Genomic DNA, 18,558 nt, shown 5'->3' on the forward strand with positions numbered 1-18,558 from the left:
ATACAATAATACAGTTGTAATTCTACACTTAGCCACAACTTTAACAATTTTACAATTCTCCAGGAGCACCAAAATTAATCAAAATAAGTATTATATTTATTGTAAATAAAAATATACCATAGGGTACTTGAAAATACCTGGATCTAGAATAAAATCCTAGCCATAATGAAGCAAGCAGGAGTTTAGCCATTACTTCAACACATCCAAGATTTCTCTCTCACATCAGTATGGTGGTAACTTAGAGGAGCTCATATAAAAACAGCAAAGTGGATAAAGATAAAAGTATCTAACTTTTGCTGTAAGTGAACATGTTGAACTATTCTAATTTAGTTTGGTAAATGGACTTCTAGCATTGCTCTTTAGTGTGCATGGAAATGAGGGAAAGGGGCATTTTATTGTATTATATTCTAATTGTATTATTCTTTTCCCATAATTTTTGCCCTTCATTGTAAGATGCCCTAAGCTTTTCTTCGAGAATGGTGGCATATCAATCCAAAAAGTAAATATGCTAATGAATTAATTTACAAAAAGTAATAAGGCAAAAATATTTCCATATATTACCATGTGATATATTTCTCCATAAAATTTTGTTAGCTTAGAAGAAATGTTGCTAAAGTAATTAATATAGTTCTTGTGAAAAACATCACATAGCATCAGAACTAGAACAACTGTAAACACCACAGAATAGAAAAGAACCTGGAATTTACCCAAATATTACCTTTAGTATTGATACATGAAAATTTACTTTCGGTGATCCAATTACATCCTTAACCTTGATTTATAATTCTTATGAACTTTATCAGTGATACATATTAAGTATGTGATGTAGATATTTAAAAGATGCATAGGTAGGTCTTGGGGGTGAGTGTTAAGGTTATTAGAAGGTTTAAAATAATGTCAACACTCATTAATTTGAATACGTGAATGATCAAATATTCATGGAAATTCCCTGAATACTTCATGCCCAGTCTCATAAGAAAACGTTGTACCTTAAGTCACAGATCTTTTTGTGGGGTGGCCTGTATATGCACTCCTCCTTGAAGGGGCAAGGGAGCACAGAATCTGCTTTAGGGGAAGCAATTTGTTACAGCTACTTACCAGGTGTAGCATGTTCTCCTCCTTGTGCCAACTCATTTTTGCTGGTCATCAAGTTGTGGGAGTGGTAGAGTCATTTACACTCTACTTCCTCTCTGCCTCCTACTCCTCTCGCACTTGCTTATGAAATAACAGATCAATGACCATGTGGATCCTTCTTTCTCTACTATGTCAGAAGCCATGATACAAAGAGGTTGCATGTGTACACATGGTGGTGCATAATTTTATCTTTTCCACTTTACATCCCCTTTATGCTAATTAAGACCTTTCACAATTTGACCCATATCTTTCAAATTGATATCAGTATATTGCTGAAGTTACAATAATTATTTCAGCAAACAATGCTGAATTAAAGTTGGAATTTCCTTCTTTTTCAATAGAAGAAATACTATTCAAGGAACCCTGATGAGACTAGGGGAGAAAATCTGTCATATGCATTTCTTTTATTGAAGGTGCCAGATTTCTCATTGTTCCTAAGGTGCAGGATGGAGGGCTAAGTGGGTCTTCTGTTGTGTAGCTTCCCTGATTAGCAGGAGATGAAGTCAAGCACTGTGGAGCTAAAGACCTCTCCTCTGTACACCTCAGGAGATGTGTCTCTGGAAAAAGTGCCCTAACCGACTCTGCTTCTTTGATGCATTACTCTCTATGGGGAACCACCTCCTTGTCTAATAATCAGTCCTTACCGATATCTGTCTATTAAAAAGTCTCTTACAAATTTTTAAAAACCCAGGAGTTTTCTTGTGTGAAACTCTGTACATCAACCCTTGACTTCTAATCTTCTAGGACAGGCAGATTAATTAATAGGGATATATTATAATTAAGGTGTTCACATACTTGCACATCTACCATTTCCCCCACCCCTGCACTACTCCATATATGAGATTTTGTTTGGTTCTCTCTCTCCTGTTTAGGGCATTACAGTGTGATCATTTGTATATGATAATGTTTCCTCAAAACATTATGCAAAACCCTAAATTAAATTTTCTTAAAATCATTCAGACTCCTAACAAGTAAAAGGATTCACATCATACTTCCCCTTCATACAGTTTCCAAGTAGAGTAATTCTGTTTCTTTTCAGCTTATTTTCATATCCAATAAAAGAATTCAGTGTTGTACTTTAACTGAAGGCAACTTTAAATCTATTATGAAAGCAACTACAGTGCTTCATAATAGAGCCAAAAAGTAAATGGAATAGACATACAGTATAAATAAATTGCATGAAACTTTTGTTGAGTGTGAGAACAGTAAATATTTTGGTTTGTGGAGGCAATTTGGTATGATAAGTCAGTGCCCTGGATTTCAACAGCTATATGATAAACAAGTAAAGAATAAGTCTGGGAATTTGAGAGAACTGAAGGTGCCAGGTACATACAGCAAGTTACACAGTCGCAGGTAACTAGGTGCAATGGTAAATCTTGTCCAGTCTGTGCTATGGAACAAACACTTCTTGACCCTCACATGATTTAAGAATAGACATAGGCACACTTAATGTTGTATTTAAAGATGTCATCTCTCAGTCATAGGAAAGTGAAATGAAGTACATGGGAATGTGCATTCTTACATAGTATAAAGTGACAGCAAAACTAAGAGCTGAACTTTTATCTCATTTGTATCACCAAAAATCTAGAGTAACTCCAAAGAAGCTGGTTATGTCATTCTAGATTGATGTAACTGAGAGCCCAATTCAATTTCAAAGCTGGGTGCATTAAGTTACAGTTCCAAAATAGGTGGTCTGGTTTTGAACATGCTGAGCATTCGTCAGCCCCCACTGATGTTTATGCCAGCTGTTGGGTACTCAGCACTTTGGCAATCTTAACCACTGTACATAAGTGAAACAGCTGAAGTTTTATTAGCAGGATGAATGGTTGAGTGAAACCTAAAGAAAATACAGAGATGAAACATGCAGATATTTTAGTAGATGGCTGGATGGAACCTAGAGAAAGGATATTGATGAAACATGCAAAAGCTTTAGCAGGCATCTGAATGGCTGGATGGTACCTAAAGAAAGGGATAAGTAAGCTAAGTTTAGATTTGAATGATTATTTCAGCAGTTGAGAAGACAATGGAGACAATATTTAATGCACAAGATGACGCTGCATTAAAAGAAGAAAAGAAAAGAAAAGAAAAGAGGAATGGACAGTGGTTCAGTTTAAGATGACATGGTAGTAAATCAAGTGGGACCTTCTGCTGATTCACTTCCTGTTCTGTAAATAAAATGAATACTCAACAGCCAGAGCTCAGTTTTCAATTTTCCCTTAGCATAAATCAGATATCCATGGAAGCAGAAGTGCTGTACAAAAGTAGAAAATTATTCTTTTCATTTAATGATTTCCAAGGAAATACCTAGAAAAAGAACAAAGATTTTTCCACATGGTGACCCATTTTATTATCCACTGTTCCTACAAGGAGCATAATACAGACAACTACTTAACCTTGGACAGGCAAAAATTACCAGTTAGTAAGTAAAAGGACAGTTGCACAGACACACAGATTGTTATACTTCATCTTCCTAACATCTGCCTCAATGCCTCAGAAATTATTTGGAAGTTGTGAAGAAAATGGGTTAGATTTTCTTGATTAGTTACAGGATTCATATACAATGTGACCTCTCAAGACCTCCCATGTGCCAATGGTGGCTGACTGTTATAAACACAGTGGCAACTTCCCACACATGAGTACTGTGGAATTCAGAAATTACAGATAGCCCAGTAAAGGATATCACTCAAAAATCCTTGCTTGTCGTATTTTAGACTTTGTTTGCTTAAGCTATAAAGCCCCCAGTCTAGCTAGAAAGCCCCCAGTCTAGCTAGGCATGAAATCCTTCTCCTTTCCACATAGTTCAGAGAAGGAAGTTATGGATGCATTTTTATAAATGAGTTATGCAAAAGCTTGTTGTTTTCTGGATTTCTTTGAATTTCTTTTTGGCAAAGTACCCTTTAAAATCTATATGTTGGGGCAGTCCTTTAAAGATCTAGGTGTGTGGGGAGGCCAGAATCAGAGAACCTCTTCCTGATCCTGTTACTCATGTGCCTGAACCTGCAAAGGGAAGGTTGAAAGTTCCTGGTGCCACACTTCCCACAGCATCCCTTAAACCAGCAGCTCTGCAATCCTGGGCTCACTTCATGCTGGCAAACTTAAAGAGTGCTGAGGGAAGTATGGAATCAGGAACCAGTTCCCTGATACCATGGGGTGTGTGTAGATAAAATGGGGGTCCAAAATTGAAGTGGTGAATACCTCATGCCCAGTTTTTAAAAACACTGCTTTAATTTAGGGCCATTAAATTACCCTGCTGACTTACCTGCCTCTCTGGAGGCAGGGTGGGAAGGGCAAGCTGCTGGTGGGTGGAGCAGTCCCTGGGCTGTGGGGGGGGCTGGTGCTTCCCTCCATGGCAGCGGTGGCCCCGCCACCCCAGGTGGCACCTGCCCACAGGCACCCGGCTTGGGCAGTCCCGGGGGCCACCACAGCTGTAGAGGGAAGCACCAGGCCCCCACGCAGCTCAGACAGGCAGGGTCCAGGGAAAAAAACCCAAAAAGATCAGGCTCCCCGCTCTTCTTGGATGGAACCTGCCTTCCCAGGCTGCTGCCAGGCTGCCTGCAGGGCTTCCTGCAGAGCTGTGGAACTGCACGGAGCCCGGTGCTTCACTTGTGGCTGGTAGGGCATCAAACTAAAACTCCTGCTTCTACCCTAATCTGGCCCTCTTCAGCAGCCAGGGGGACCTCCATGCTCCCTTGGGGTGCATGCTGTGGGGCTGGATGAGAGCCCGGGACTGGTTCCTATGTGTATGGGACCAAGAGAAATCTGCCAGTTGCTGCAGTAGTTGTCCTCCTTGCCCCATACATATGGGGAGGGGTCCTGATGTGCAAGGGGTCAGGAGATAGCTGCCACTGCAGAGCTCTACCAGCCCCAGACACTTGAGAACAAGCCTCATGCCCGTGAGACTTATCCATGCAGCCTGTGGCTGGCTGAGAGCAATCCCGCTTCTGAGGCAGCTTCTAGCCAGCCCTGGGCTGGGTGGGGATTTCCCCAGTCAGCCCAAGGCTGGCTGGGAATTGTCCCCCTTCTGGGGCAGCTCCCATCCAGGTCTGGGCTGGGTGGGGAAATCCTGAAGGAGCCTGGAGCTGGCCAGGAACTGACCCTCCCTGAGGAAGTGGGGAGCTTCTGAGTCCCAACACTGCTCGGCTTCCAGCTCCTGTGGGGAGCCAGGAGTCAAGCAGCGCTGGGATGGGGGCAGGAGAGGGGGCTTGGAGGGTAGAGAGCTACACTGTCTGGGTGCTGGCATGGCACAATGAGCAGGTTTTTGAGCTCTGAGAAAAAAATCCCCAGATCCCATTGATTTTTTATATGAACAACTGCCAGGAGCCTTAAAAGAAACATACACAATGACTGCTTTGTTTCAATTACTTGTGTATTACTTGTGTATTGCTATATTAAGCAAACATCTAGATAATGACAGAAGGCAATCTTTTTTATTTAATGCTACAAAATCTTGACAGTTCTCTATTCAATTTTTATTGGAACGTTTATTTAAATGGTTGCTGCCAGATTAAGCAAGATTAGAAATGTATACACTCCTATTTTTAGTTGTTCATTGAAATTTTAAACAATATTTTAAATATAAAATCATCCATAGCACTAAATGTAAATAGGTCAGTATCTGGAAAGACAGCTAACCTGCAGCAAACTCCTTTGCTCTTTACTAGCATGAAGCTTTAAAAATACATATTAAAAACATGTAAAAAGATAAGCAGTAGCATTTGTAAGGACACTTACCATGGTTTTCTTTTAGTTGAGGAAAATGTTGACTTGTATGCAGAGGGAAAGGTACAATACACATTCAGTGCATGAGCAAAATGCTTTTCTGATATCAGAATTCAGGCAGGGGGAATGAACTTCCAGGATGTAAGGCAAAAGCCTTCACCTTGGTTTCTGTATGTCTGGAGTGCACAATGCCCCAGAAAAGCGTACAAGTTGCTAAGAATGACAAATTTGAGCACCTTGCACAATATTTTTGTGGCAAAATAACAGTGCTTTGCAAACAATAGGTAGTAAAATACCATGTGTTGAAGCTGTGTCCAGCATTTATATTCTGCAAATGATACTTGGACCATTCATTCTTAATATCTGCATTCTTATTTTGTTGACATAAATGGACATGCTGTGCTGCACGCACTTCCCAAATTACCCTGTATACAAGTCTGAGATGCCATGTAATATCTTTGTATAAAGGCAATCCATAATTTCCCAACTAAAATAAACAAAAAAATCAGAATGTATTTTCAAGTTCTTTTGTGATGGGCCAATAAAAAAAAACAACTTTCAAATAATAAATCAATTTTAGGTCAACTACAAGCAGATCTTAGTCTGATTTAGGCTTTTATCAGGATAAAAATTCCCCAAACTTACACTTGAATGAATCAATAAATTAGATTGTCCATTTCAAAGTGTATTTCAAAGTGAATATAAAATAAAATATATTATATACTATGTTTGATTTTTCTTTCTCATTGAGAGGAATAAAATTTGATGCAATTATCCTAAATATGTCTTCCTGAATGAAGGAATTGACATCTGAGGACTCCATTCCAATCTCAGCTGTGTAGCAAAATACTTACACATCTTGAAAATGTGGTCTAAGTGAGCTTGTGTGTATGTGTGTGTGTGCGTGCATGCATGCACAGCAGCTGATTTTTCAAGAAATTTTTTAGAACTACAGGTAGCATTCCAGTTGTTTGTTGGGCCCTAAGTAAGGGCAAATTTAAAATTGTGATGATTTACATACTGAAGAATATATGAAAGTTGGTGGAATTTGTTGATCATTGGTCTACTGCAAAAATAGTGTGCGATACTAAGTTTCTGAGGTAAAACAGAAGCAGCCTGGGATGAAAAAATGGGATCTACCTCATTTAAGAACTACTAGTATTCCCTGATCTGAGTTTCAATCAACACTTTCAGTGGCCTATCCATTCCTACTTGCTGCTCAAACCAACTGTCAGAAAACTGATCCATGAAGAGGGACCTTTTTATCTAACTATTGTTACTAAGAAATACTGCTTATCAAAGGTTAGGGAGTTTCTTACTTGTTTACAGAACTTTTGAAGGAAACTCATACACAGCATCATTTCCTTGTGCTGAACAAGTCATGCAGAAACAAATAATCCAGGAAACTCCAAACCATACTAATAATATATGCTGCAACCAAATGCTAAATAAAAAGATTCAAACAACCTAGCATCAGCACAGCATTTGATGTTTTCTCTGCTTTTAGCTTTTGAGGTATGCTTGAAGACTCACCTTTAGCCTGTCCAGTTTCACCCTCTTTTGGTGCTTTTTGTTCTGTGTAGGAAGTACAAGCACATTTTTGAGAGAATCTTAAACTAAACAGAAACATTTACATACAAAACTTACAACAAATTACATTAACATTTTAGATCAGGACTGTGCAAACATGGTTACTTCTTGGAGCGTTAATGACTGTAGAAGAGTGGGGCCAAATTCATCTGGTACCATGGGCTTGATGAGTGGTGCAGGGTGGTCAATAGGCCTGAAACAGCATCCAGGGCTGGTTCACAGAGCTGGATCATTCCCACGGGTCTGGAAATTTGGTGGTGCAATGAGTGGTGGCAGCAGAAATTAACATTGTCACTACTCCCCTGCTGTACCTTGCTCATCCCTGTTGTAGATCTACAATTTTTCACAACAATGTTACATATCAAAACACAAGTGTAATTTTGTATTTGATGTTACTGGATGATGCACCATTTAAAAGGATTTTCACGGTTCTGTTTTATGGAGACTCGATGTCACCTTCTTTGAAAGCAGTGAGTCCTAGACCTTTGCTCTCTTTGGAACTGATACACAAACCTTTGAAGCCAATTTTAAGATTGCACCTATAGAGCAGCCATTTAGCTGTATTTGGAATAAAATGTGTCTAAATAAAATGGTGCATGCACGTTAGTAATAAGATAGGTGCATTAGGCCATGTCTACACAAGACACTGACTGTGCAGTTGTCACTACACAGTCATTTAGTACTTGCTAGGGCTGTGTGAAGCTTCAGTCACTGATTCAATGTGGAGTAGATTCGGCCTGATTTGGTGGCCGAATCTCCAAATCCGAATTGAATCAGGAGACCTGTTAACTTCTCTGAATGAAATTGGAAGACTCTGATTTGATTCAGAGAGATTTGGAGAGATTCAACGATTCGGCCATAGATACAGCTTTATATGTTTTTTCTAAGTACCTGGAGGTATGCTCATGGCTTGTGAATGCTGAGATGGTGGGGCAGATGGAACGTCCCACGGAAGCATGGGGGGATCCCCCATGCACTTGGCAGCGGACCCAGAAGTGGACCAGAAGTACATCCCATCCACTTCTGTGTCCGCTACGAAGCGTGTGGCCCTCCCCGCCCCACTTCCAGCTTGGTGACCAGTGCCTCCTGAGTCTGGGGGGGGGGGCACCTGGGGTCCCTCCACAGCCAATCACTGAGCCAAGGGGGGTGGGGGGAGGTCCCCCACATGCTCGGCAGCGGACCCAGAAATGGACTGGAAATTCATGAGCCACACCTGGCACCTCGAGGTACGTAGAAAAAACATATAAAGTTGTGTCTATGGCCGAATTGCTGATTCTCCGAATCAGAATCGAGTCTTCGGATTCAGCCAAATCGAATCGGGACAGCAATCTGAATCAGCGAATCCCCTGAATTGGGCCGAATCCGAATCGAATGCTGCCTGCTTCACACATCCCTAGTACTTGCATATACAAGTACTAAATGACTGCACAGTAACTGAAGTTACTGTGCTTACTGTGCAGTAACATTGCCAATGGCTTTTAGGTGACGCTGACTGTGCAGTAGCTTGTTACTACTGCGCAGTAGCATCACGTTATATTTCGTGCCATGCTACTGCACAATAGTAACAATCTACTGCACAGTCAGCATTTTGTGTAGCTGCAGCCTCAGTCTCACATTAGGCACAATGGAGAAACAAGTCAAAGTAAAAACAAAGAACAACAAGAAATACATTTTTTGGGAATAGGCAGAGCAAAATGGTAAAATTAAATATTTGGAATTGTTCACACCAAAATTCCTGCTCAGTCAAATGCAGTAACAGTCATACATCAAATTAAAGTGGTTCTCCAAATACATGCAGAATTAAATTACCATAAGAGGAAAAACTTACTGGACACTGTGGGTGGGTCCCCACATGCAAAGTCATGTGTTTGTAGAGGCACAAATAGTAGTGGCACAAATTTGTGCTGCTGCTTTGTGTCCCATCACATGCTCCTGCACATGCGCTTCAGCGCACAGCAAATTATCCTAGGTAGGAGCAGGGGAGGCTGGGGCCAGCAGTGCTGGCCCCAGCAGTCTTCCCTGGTGGCCTGCTGAAGCAGCAGGGGCAGCATGGAGGCCTGGTCAGAAGCCAGAGCATTGCTCTGGACAGTCCATAGTCCATCTGTGCTGATGCACGCTTGTTTTGCTTGCATTGTGTCATTTGTTGTTCCAGTGCTTTTTTTTGCTACTGGGATTTCCCAATAGCAAATTTTGCAGCACGGTACATGTTTTTATGTTCCCCACATATGGCACCGCAAACCGTACACCCCTGCATGTGAAGATCCACCCTGTAAGTCTGGAAATTAGTAGCAAAAAATAAAAATGTTATTAGTAGCTTCAGTCTTGGCTATCTCTTCTTGGAAAGGTCTGGTTTTTTTAATTTAAACAAAAATAACTTCTGCATAAAAAGTAAAAGTAGGTGCCATTTGTCACATTACGTAAACAAATGAGGCTTTCAAATGGGAACTAAATTAACTATGGTTATTTTGCTCAGTAAAAAGGATGACTGATAACCTGTCATTTCCGTCCTACTGCTTGTATTTCTGCTTTGGTAGTCTCATGCATTCTAGAAACTAGAATTGATCTAATGGGTAAATTAAAAAAATGCATGGAAAATATATTGATATTTAGATCATTGTATATGTTGTTCAGGCAGGCATGCAAGTGAAAAGAGTAAGTGCCTGGGCCCTTTGCCCAGCAAGTTTTCACAAAAGAAAATAGGGCAGCAGTGTTCGTAGATATAAATCGATGTTCATAAGTTTACTTGATGCCTTATTCAATAACAGCTCAAAATCTCCATCCTCACCCACATTATGAAGCATCTTCAATGGGAAATGAATGTGATTACTTTTGTAGTATGATGCATCTCAGTGTAAAAGAGGATGGCAAGTCCCAAAATGTTATCTTCCCTTATTTTCCACTGTGGCCTGAAATTTATCAGCAGTGCTGAACCCTTATCAGTTCTCACTCAAGCAACACTGAGCCTGAGACATTAGACATTTTTGTGAATGAAGTGCATAGGAAATGAAGACGACACCCCTCTGAATTAAGTTCCCTTCTTACTGTTCAGCAACTGTCTATTTTGCAGAGGACAATACACAAAGATGCCATATCACTGTAGCACAATGTAGACTCATGCACTTCTGTTAGTACAAACCTAATTCGGTGAGGAGGGCAAATTCTTTACTAACCTGGAGGGGGTGCGCTTTCTGCTTCCGTTTCATTCTCTAAAAATGAAGAAAGAAAGAAAAAAACAGAGTTGTTGAATCTGAAGTAAAATGAATATTTTTCATATAAGTAGGGCTGTATTCTAAGTCCTAATGGACTTGGGCACTTGAGTGTGATCCTTTTCTATCCTGCTATAGCCCCTGAAAAACTGTTAACTCAAAAGCTAGGTGGGTCCTCCTCTTCCTCACTGTTCTTTGTGACTTAGTTTTAAGACTAAGATGACAAAAAGTTATAAAACCAGACACAGTCTTAAATTTCTTGAGAACTGAACAGAGTAAGATCTGGCACTTTGTGCAGATCTGGTGAATCCACACACATTTAGCATTGGTTTAAACATTCAAACATAGTTTGAAAAAATCAGCTTATGTTTTCATACCTACAGCACACATCATCTTTCCACATATCATCCATCATTTCTGTATGGCAGCTTCTTCACAATACTAACTATCCTATAAATTTACATTTAAAAATGTATTTTGTAGAGCAGGGACACAAATCATGGTAGGGTCCATCTGATACTGCAGATAGAGAATTTCCATATTCCCTCATTATACCATATTTATTTCCATACCACACACACTTTTAACAAAAATTAGTCATCCAAAATTGTCCATAAATGTCTGTGGTTTCAGTACAAGTTGGAGGCACAAAATATTGTCTTTAAAAACCACCAAATGGATTACAGGAGAGAAGTTTTCTGTCAACCATTTCCTGAAAATATTGTTATTGCATTGTCTTAAGCTGTTCTTTTCACATATGTTGAAACACATCTACTTGCTAACATGTCTCTCTCACATGTGCCCAGTTTTGTAGCATATTGAATGTAATATACAACCTATAGAGTACAGCAGGTTGAGCACATAAATGATGCTACACTGTTGTTCGCCATAGTGAATCTCCCTCCATAACACTTTTTGATTAAGAGATCAGTTCCATTCCTCCATTTTATTATTTGATATGGAATATATAGAAGAAAATGTTCTCTTGCTAGTTGTATGACATGGTATCAAATTTCCTAACTCATTTCAGACTTCCTTTTGGGATCATATATGGTCCATCTTGGAAAGAACATAATGAAAAAAACCTATATTCATGAGAATATTCTTCACAGTCATTAGAAAGAACTCTTTTCAAGAGCTGATCTTTAAAGCAAATTAACATAGCTTGTTTCCAAACTATAAATACTTCAGAATACTTATTGGAGATAATGTACTAAATTCTAGCTTTAATTTTTGAGCAAGAGAAAATGTAAAAGGTTTAATTGTTCCAATTGTAATAGCAGACATTAAAGTTGGTGCATACCAAGCCCTGTCATGTAACAGGGTATTAACCTTTGGAGCCCTGACCCAGACCAAAACCAGGCACCAAGTTTCAGTTCCCGAAAGAGCATGTAAGACTACTTCCCTGCCACTAGCTCTAATTATAACTAAATACATACTTCCTGTTCTTAAAAAAAATTCTAATGTTTAAAAGGGAGAAATAATTTTAGTATGGAGATAAGCTTGAGCCAAATAAGTAAGGAGGGATTTATAAACTTTCACTAGTAGAAGTGGTCAGTATATTTAATTAGTATAATGAATATATAACAGATATTATAGCCACTGCCTACAGGGATAGAGACCAGGATTATAAAGCCCAAAGTCACAAACATCTTCCATATAATTCAGACATCAGAGTCTCTCCATTAGATGTCAGTAGATATGCAGTTCAAGTACTAGCTTTATGCAGGTTTAAACCAACTTTTTTTTCTGGATTTCTTCTGACTTCTTGGGTTTTGCTTTGAGTTTGGCTTTAAACAATTCTTCCAGCTAAAAGCCATAATTCTCCTTTTGCCTGATTTGGGTTAAGAACCATGAGAGGCCAGTCATCATTTCATAGTGGGTGCATCTACACATCGCCCTATGGTGACGTAACAGTGCATTACATCGCTGTACAGCATGCTATGGCAAGATAGCAATCACAGGGGGTCTACATGTGATTGCCAGTTATGTCTCCATAGCAGTGTGCTCCCTGGTTACAGCATACCACTATAGTGACATAATGGCAAAATCTAAGTATGTGCCATGCACACGGCACAGTAACCACCCATACTGCACTATGCTTTCAAACGTCCAAAAGATGATGTGTAGATGCACCCAGTGTGTACTATATTTTATTACAGATTAAATCTCTTGTAACATCTCCCCTTCATGACTGCATAGACACTCTTCTCAACCACTGGAAGTAAATTAACATATTTGTGACAATCCCATTTAATATCAAAGCAATATCAGAAAATGACATAATATATATTCAACTGTTTGACATAAAGAAATTGAGTGCTACTATCAAGCAATCAGTCATTTCTCCTTGGATCACCAGCAACAATGTACTACTTGTGGGCTATGGACAACAATTTATAGATCAAAATTCATTTTTCCAAACTCGGTCCAGGCTCACATGTGATACCCATACCTTTCAGTGAGTCTAGCTTGAGTTTTGGACTTTATTCTTAAAGCTTTTAGCAGCTTTACCACTAAAATATACTTTATAGGTAACAGACTTTCTGGTTTTGATTTCATAGAATCATAGAAAAGCAGGGTTGGAAGGGACCTCAGGAGGTCATCTAGTGTAATGCAGGGCATTATTTCAAATCTCAAGTATTAATATAATAATATTTCATTGTTTTAAATCTCAAGTATTAATATAAACGGGTGTAGGGCTTTTAACATAATACAGACATTGTCTTTTGCATTGAAACATGCAAGAGATGTTGGCTGAAGTCTGAATCTCAAAGAGCTAAGATGATTTTTTCTTAAATACTTTGCAAACTGCTGTTGAGAGTCCTCATACAAGAAGAGAGCTAAGAAGAGACATGTGAGTATAAAGAGAAAGGAACAAGAAAGGAAAAGAGTCCCAAGTATAGGGGAGAGCATAAAAGAAGGTGTGACTCGAAGGGAATCTTTTGGCCATGTGTGACCCCTTTAATGGTCATGGTTGGCCGACAGCTTCATTCCTCAGGACAGCCAGGAAAAACCCATTAATAGCATCCCAGTAGCTTCCACCTCTCCAAAGAATGATAGCCCTTTCTGGCTGACCTCTGGGAAAGAACTGCCAGCCAGGAAAGAGCTCAGCAAGTTCATCCAACAGTTACTCTTGTGTGCGTTCCTGATGAAGCATGCTCACTGGAGTCCCCACATGCCATTCTGAACAAGCCAGTTGCCTTATATGGCCCTCTGGCAGGGCATTGTCAGAGACATCACAGTGGAGAAAGCACTGGCTTGGGCTGGCCAATGCAGTTTTCTACAGCTCCTAAAGAGAAGAAACGTTGTTTGGTGAATCATAATGAGCTTGCTGAACTACAGAATCCAGAAGGCTGATGAAACCTCTGGGGATATGATTGAAGAGGTTAGATTCCAGCTGTTTGGAAAGCAAAAAAACCCATTCCTTAAAAAAGCGGGGTGGCGCACATGGTGGCTGCATGTGCCACCAGAAACCAGAGCCTAGGCACCCACAGTCCAGCTGCCGGCCAGGTTCTGTGCTGCCAGATCACCGTAGCTGCTGCTGCTGAAGACCCTCAGCAGAAAAGTACCTAAGAGCAAATGAATAAATTGAAAACAGTGTTTTTCTTGTTACTAGCTAAGAATGCCAGTAAGATGCAATGGGATTGTAACATGGCTTCAATACTTGTGACAGGCCATCAGTTTGCTGAATGTTTCTTCTATCCAGTAGCTGTGGAATACCTCACTGGGCAACTCAAACCAGAGCTTTATCCACTGCCAGGTTCCTGACAATGCCTTGCCATGTAAGGGCCATGTAAGGCACCTGGGATGTTCATGGCATCTGGGGACTCCAGTGAGCATAAGTGGAAGCTAAAATGAATTTTGCTCCTTGTTGCTGTATCTGCAGCAAAAAACAGCATGCGGAAACAGAGGCTTTGATCCCCTTTCCGGCACCTATTTCAACAAAGCAACATTAACAGAGTCTTAGTAGTATATAGTGGGTAAATGTCCTGGCTTGTTTTGTACTCTGTAGTTTGTCTGTTAGACATGAAAGGTCTAAGACAGCTGACTAGAAACAAGTAGACAGCAAGCAAGGGAGTTAACTTAGCATCACCATGCACAAGGGCTGCTTAGAAAGGATTGTATGTCAAGAAGCATAATTAGCAAATAAAGTGAAAGCACAACTGTCACTTAGATAGATAGCATCTCCAGAAATGTTTTCATGTCTCAGTCATGTCATGAGGAGTATTATGGATTTGATTTGACACAGGATATTAGCACCTAAAGCCAAGACATTTTTATTTTCTGATTTATAATTAAACAAGAGCACACACAGTCTTGAAAACCAGCAGAGGTTGTAACTTGAATCACCACCAACAATTTTCAATCAACTATTGGTAGCCACATCATAATTAAGATCGCATTCAGTTAATCAGTTAAAATGGAGTTTAAACTCTTCTTATTATGCATGCAGTTAATTAAGTTTAAATAAGTCCCATGAAATCGTTAATGTGCTAAAGTTAGAAACCTGCTTAAGAACCTTGCTAAATCAGGATCTTTATTATTAAAAATTTCAGTTCCCATTTAGGTATTGTCTGCAGTGGGATCAGAACTGCATTATCAAAAACCCATTAAACAGCTGTGGCTAGAGGCTTAAATATAGTGACCTGACTTTCAAAAGTGCAAGCTATCCAGCAGTTTCCATTGATTTCAACTCCAGCAAAAGGCATAGGGACTCCATGAAACAATCTAATATATTTTAGCCCCTTATTTCTTTGGCATGCATCACCTATCATTCTACTTGAATGTCAATGTAAGGAGCTGTTGGTTCCTTTAAAGCCAGCCTTTGGCCCTGAACTATACTGATCTTGTCAGCAAAGTACCTGGCACTTATAGTTTAAAGGACTCCTAGTAACCAAAGACTACTAAGAAGTATTCTGGAAAAGTCTGCTATACAACCCTAGTCATCTCTGGTACTCTGGTGTTAGGTCTGTTATAGATGGGCCAAAGAAGAAAACTGAAGGGCTGTATCCAGATGAGCGCGGACATGCACACTGCACACACCAGAGATCCCAGTGTAAAAAAACCCCATGTCTTTAAAAAGTGCGGTGGTGCACATGACAGTAGCATGTGCTACCGTGAACCAGAGTCTGGCCAGCTGGAGCCACACTCCAGCTGCCAGGCAGGCTCCATGCTGTTGGGTTGCTGTGGCTGCAGCCCCCAAAGGCCCTCAGGACCCTGGATAAGCCCAGATGCTCCACCCAGGGGAGGTGTGTCAGAAGCCATGTGCCAGAGCACACACGTACAAGCATTTCCCAGGGAATGTTTGTCCGCAGGGAAACGCACATTCCTGCTTGTGGGGATGTGCCCAAGGGCTGCATCTACACATGCAATTAATTTGAAACAATATACTCCAAAGCAGTTTACGCCAGACTAAACTACTCCCAGGCATACCATCTATGCAAAATTTGAGCTGGGGTGGAGCAGTTTATGCCAGAGACTCTCCTGCCTGGCAATGAGGTTGTAGGTCCCTTTGTGTGTCCTGTCAGGTCTCTGTCCCTAGGTGCCAGCTGATGTGGGGCCCAACATGGTGGCAGCTGGTAGCAGACTCAGTGGGTGGTGGTAGGTTCAAGGAGGTGCCATCTGGTGGCAGCAGGTGGCAGCAGTTGGCAGCAGGCTTGGAGAGTCAACCCCAGGCTCTGGGCAGCAGCATCGGGTGGCAGAAGGGCTGGCTGGAGCATGAGGGTGCTGAAAGTGTGGAGCTATCTGAATAGGTGGCAGGCAGGAGTCTGGACCCTGCTGGATGGGCTGACTGCATGCAATGCATGCCTGCAGTCAGCGTCTACACATGCATTTAATCATAGTTAATTACCCTGCTGTAAGATAGTGTTGTCTTTGACAGTATTATTTTATGCTGGCATTAATTAGTTCACTGCAGCCTAGTAGTGTAACATGTGTAGACAGAGACACTTTACTCCACAGCTAATTAGTCTTCAGGTTAGTGCACGTGTAGATATGTCAAGGTGTCTTAAAAAGAATAGTTTTGCTTACAATTTTTTCCCCTAGGTCAGTGGTTCCCAACATGTTTAGATTGTGGACTGGAAGTGATAGTGGACCGGCAAATTGCAGACTGGCATACTGCAGACCAGAAGTGACTGGCATGCTGCAGACCAGCAGCCAACCCTTTTTTATACTGAATATAAAAAGGGTTGGCTGTCGGTCCGCAGTGTGCCAGTCACTTCCAGACTTCCAGTCCAGCAGCCAACCCTCCTGCAGACTGGCAGCCAACCCTTTGCGGCCTGGTACCGGGCCGTGGTCCCAGGGTTAGGAACATTTTGCCCTAGGTGAAGAAGTGACCCTGGGCATTGAAGTATAACTTTCATAAAGTCTAAGGATACCATTTACCTTTCAAGGACCCAGGATTGCAACATCCAATAGAGGGAGAAGAAATCCCCTCTACAGTCCAAAAGCACTTGTAGTGCTTCTTTGGCAGGCTGATAGAGAATAAAGCTAATTTGTTTAGCTTTATGGTGTGTCTCCTCCAACCATATTGCAGTAGTAACTGCAGTAGGAACTGACAGCCCCTTAGGAGCAATAACAGAACTCAGCTTAGAAAGCAGGATAAGTCACCTTCACTTGAAAGGGAAGGGAGTAGCTGTATTACCATGAATCCAGGCGAGAGATCTGTGGCACGCACCAACAGCTTATCAAGGTAACTTACATATGCTAAAGTGATATGAAGAGGACAGTGACCCTATACTCTTCATCATTCAGACCTGCCAACTTGTCTCAGCCTTGAAAAGATGGATTAAATTCACGGTCATACCCTTCATGGGTCAGACAAATATAACTATTACTCAGGCATTCCTAAAATGCTAACTCCACTAGTCAGATGAAAATAAATAAATTATTCATTTAGGGAAATACTGTGGTTCTCTGCAACCCGTATGTGGCTATGCTATGTAAAGATCCTCTAGCTCCTAGGCATTGTCTGTGTAAGAGCTCAGAATGCCAGCCTCTGTACTCGTGGTTGTAAAATGGCTACAGTGGTGCTTGCTTGGGAGTGGCTTGGTAGAGAAAGACCCCAACTGAACAGAAGGTTAAGCTATGGCTTCTGGGCTTCATCTGCTAGTCAGCTACAGAGTAGCAGGTTGTACTTCTTAAAGTAGTGCGTATCACTCTTTATCCCCAAATGCTTAAAAGAATCTGGAAAGCGTTCTAAATCCCTGCAGTGTTTCCCTCAGGGCAATGCAATGCTGGATTAGCCTTATTACAGGGGAGTGACTAAAGCTAACATCTATTTTAGCCCTTTGTAAACCGTAAGTTGCTTAAGAAAACTATAAACAAAATCCAGACATCAGGACCTGAATTAAATGAGCTCAGAGATGGAGGGCTTTATCTAGGGCTTTTGGTCATCCAAAGAGATGGTCCTATTGCTTCCAATGGGACATGAATTCTTGAAATTAAGCATGTGTTTTGATAAATTACAACCACAGTCCTCAGCAGCTTGCAGAATTGAGTGCAATGATCCTGTAAACTAAGTTTCTACCTGTGCTTTAGCAGAGTAACTACTCAAAGTGAGAAATATCATATATATGTATAAATCAAATGCATCTATGATATGTATGTGAAATATATATATTCCACACACAAGTGATTCTCAGTCTGAAAGGAAACACAAAATCATAGAACCAGGTAAATCATTACAATTCATTATGAATATCCTCATATTTCTTCTTTTATTTTAAAATTAAGGTTAATATGGTAATCTGAATAAATTAAATCTTTAGGTCCACAAAGAAAAATATCTGAAGCATTCATGGCTTTGTTCCAAGTCATGTGATGAACAAATAATTAAACTTTCTTGGCTGCCTGGCCCACTAGTTTGGTTGCTGAGTGAAATGGAATTAAAATTAAAATTTAAAAC

General features: G+C 40.6%; 1 protein-coding gene across 1 annotated transcript in view; it reads right to left on the minus strand.

Moving 5' to 3' along the window:
• The window catches only part of MYBPC1 (myosin binding protein C, slow type), a 126,356-nt gene that overhangs the window by 90,022 nt on the left and 17,776 nt on the right, over window positions 1-18,558 (minus strand). The window contains exons 2-3 of the mRNA XM_019515379.1: window positions 10,614-10,649; window positions 7,387-7,428 (exon numbers count right to left, since the gene is read on the minus strand). Coding sequence (XP_019370924.1) covers window positions 7,387-7,428; window positions 10,614-10,649 — 78 coding nt within the window. The remainder of the gene's footprint in view (window positions 1-7,386; window positions 7,429-10,613; window positions 10,650-18,558) is intronic.

This window comes from Gavialis gangeticus, unplaced genomic scaffold (assembly GCF_001723915.1).
Source record: "Gavialis gangeticus isolate Ggan-Ray unplaced genomic scaffold, GavGan_comp1, whole genome shotgun sequence".
In the NCBI taxonomy this organism is placed as follows: Eukaryota; Metazoa; Chordata; order Crocodylia; family Gavialidae; genus Gavialis; species Gavialis gangeticus.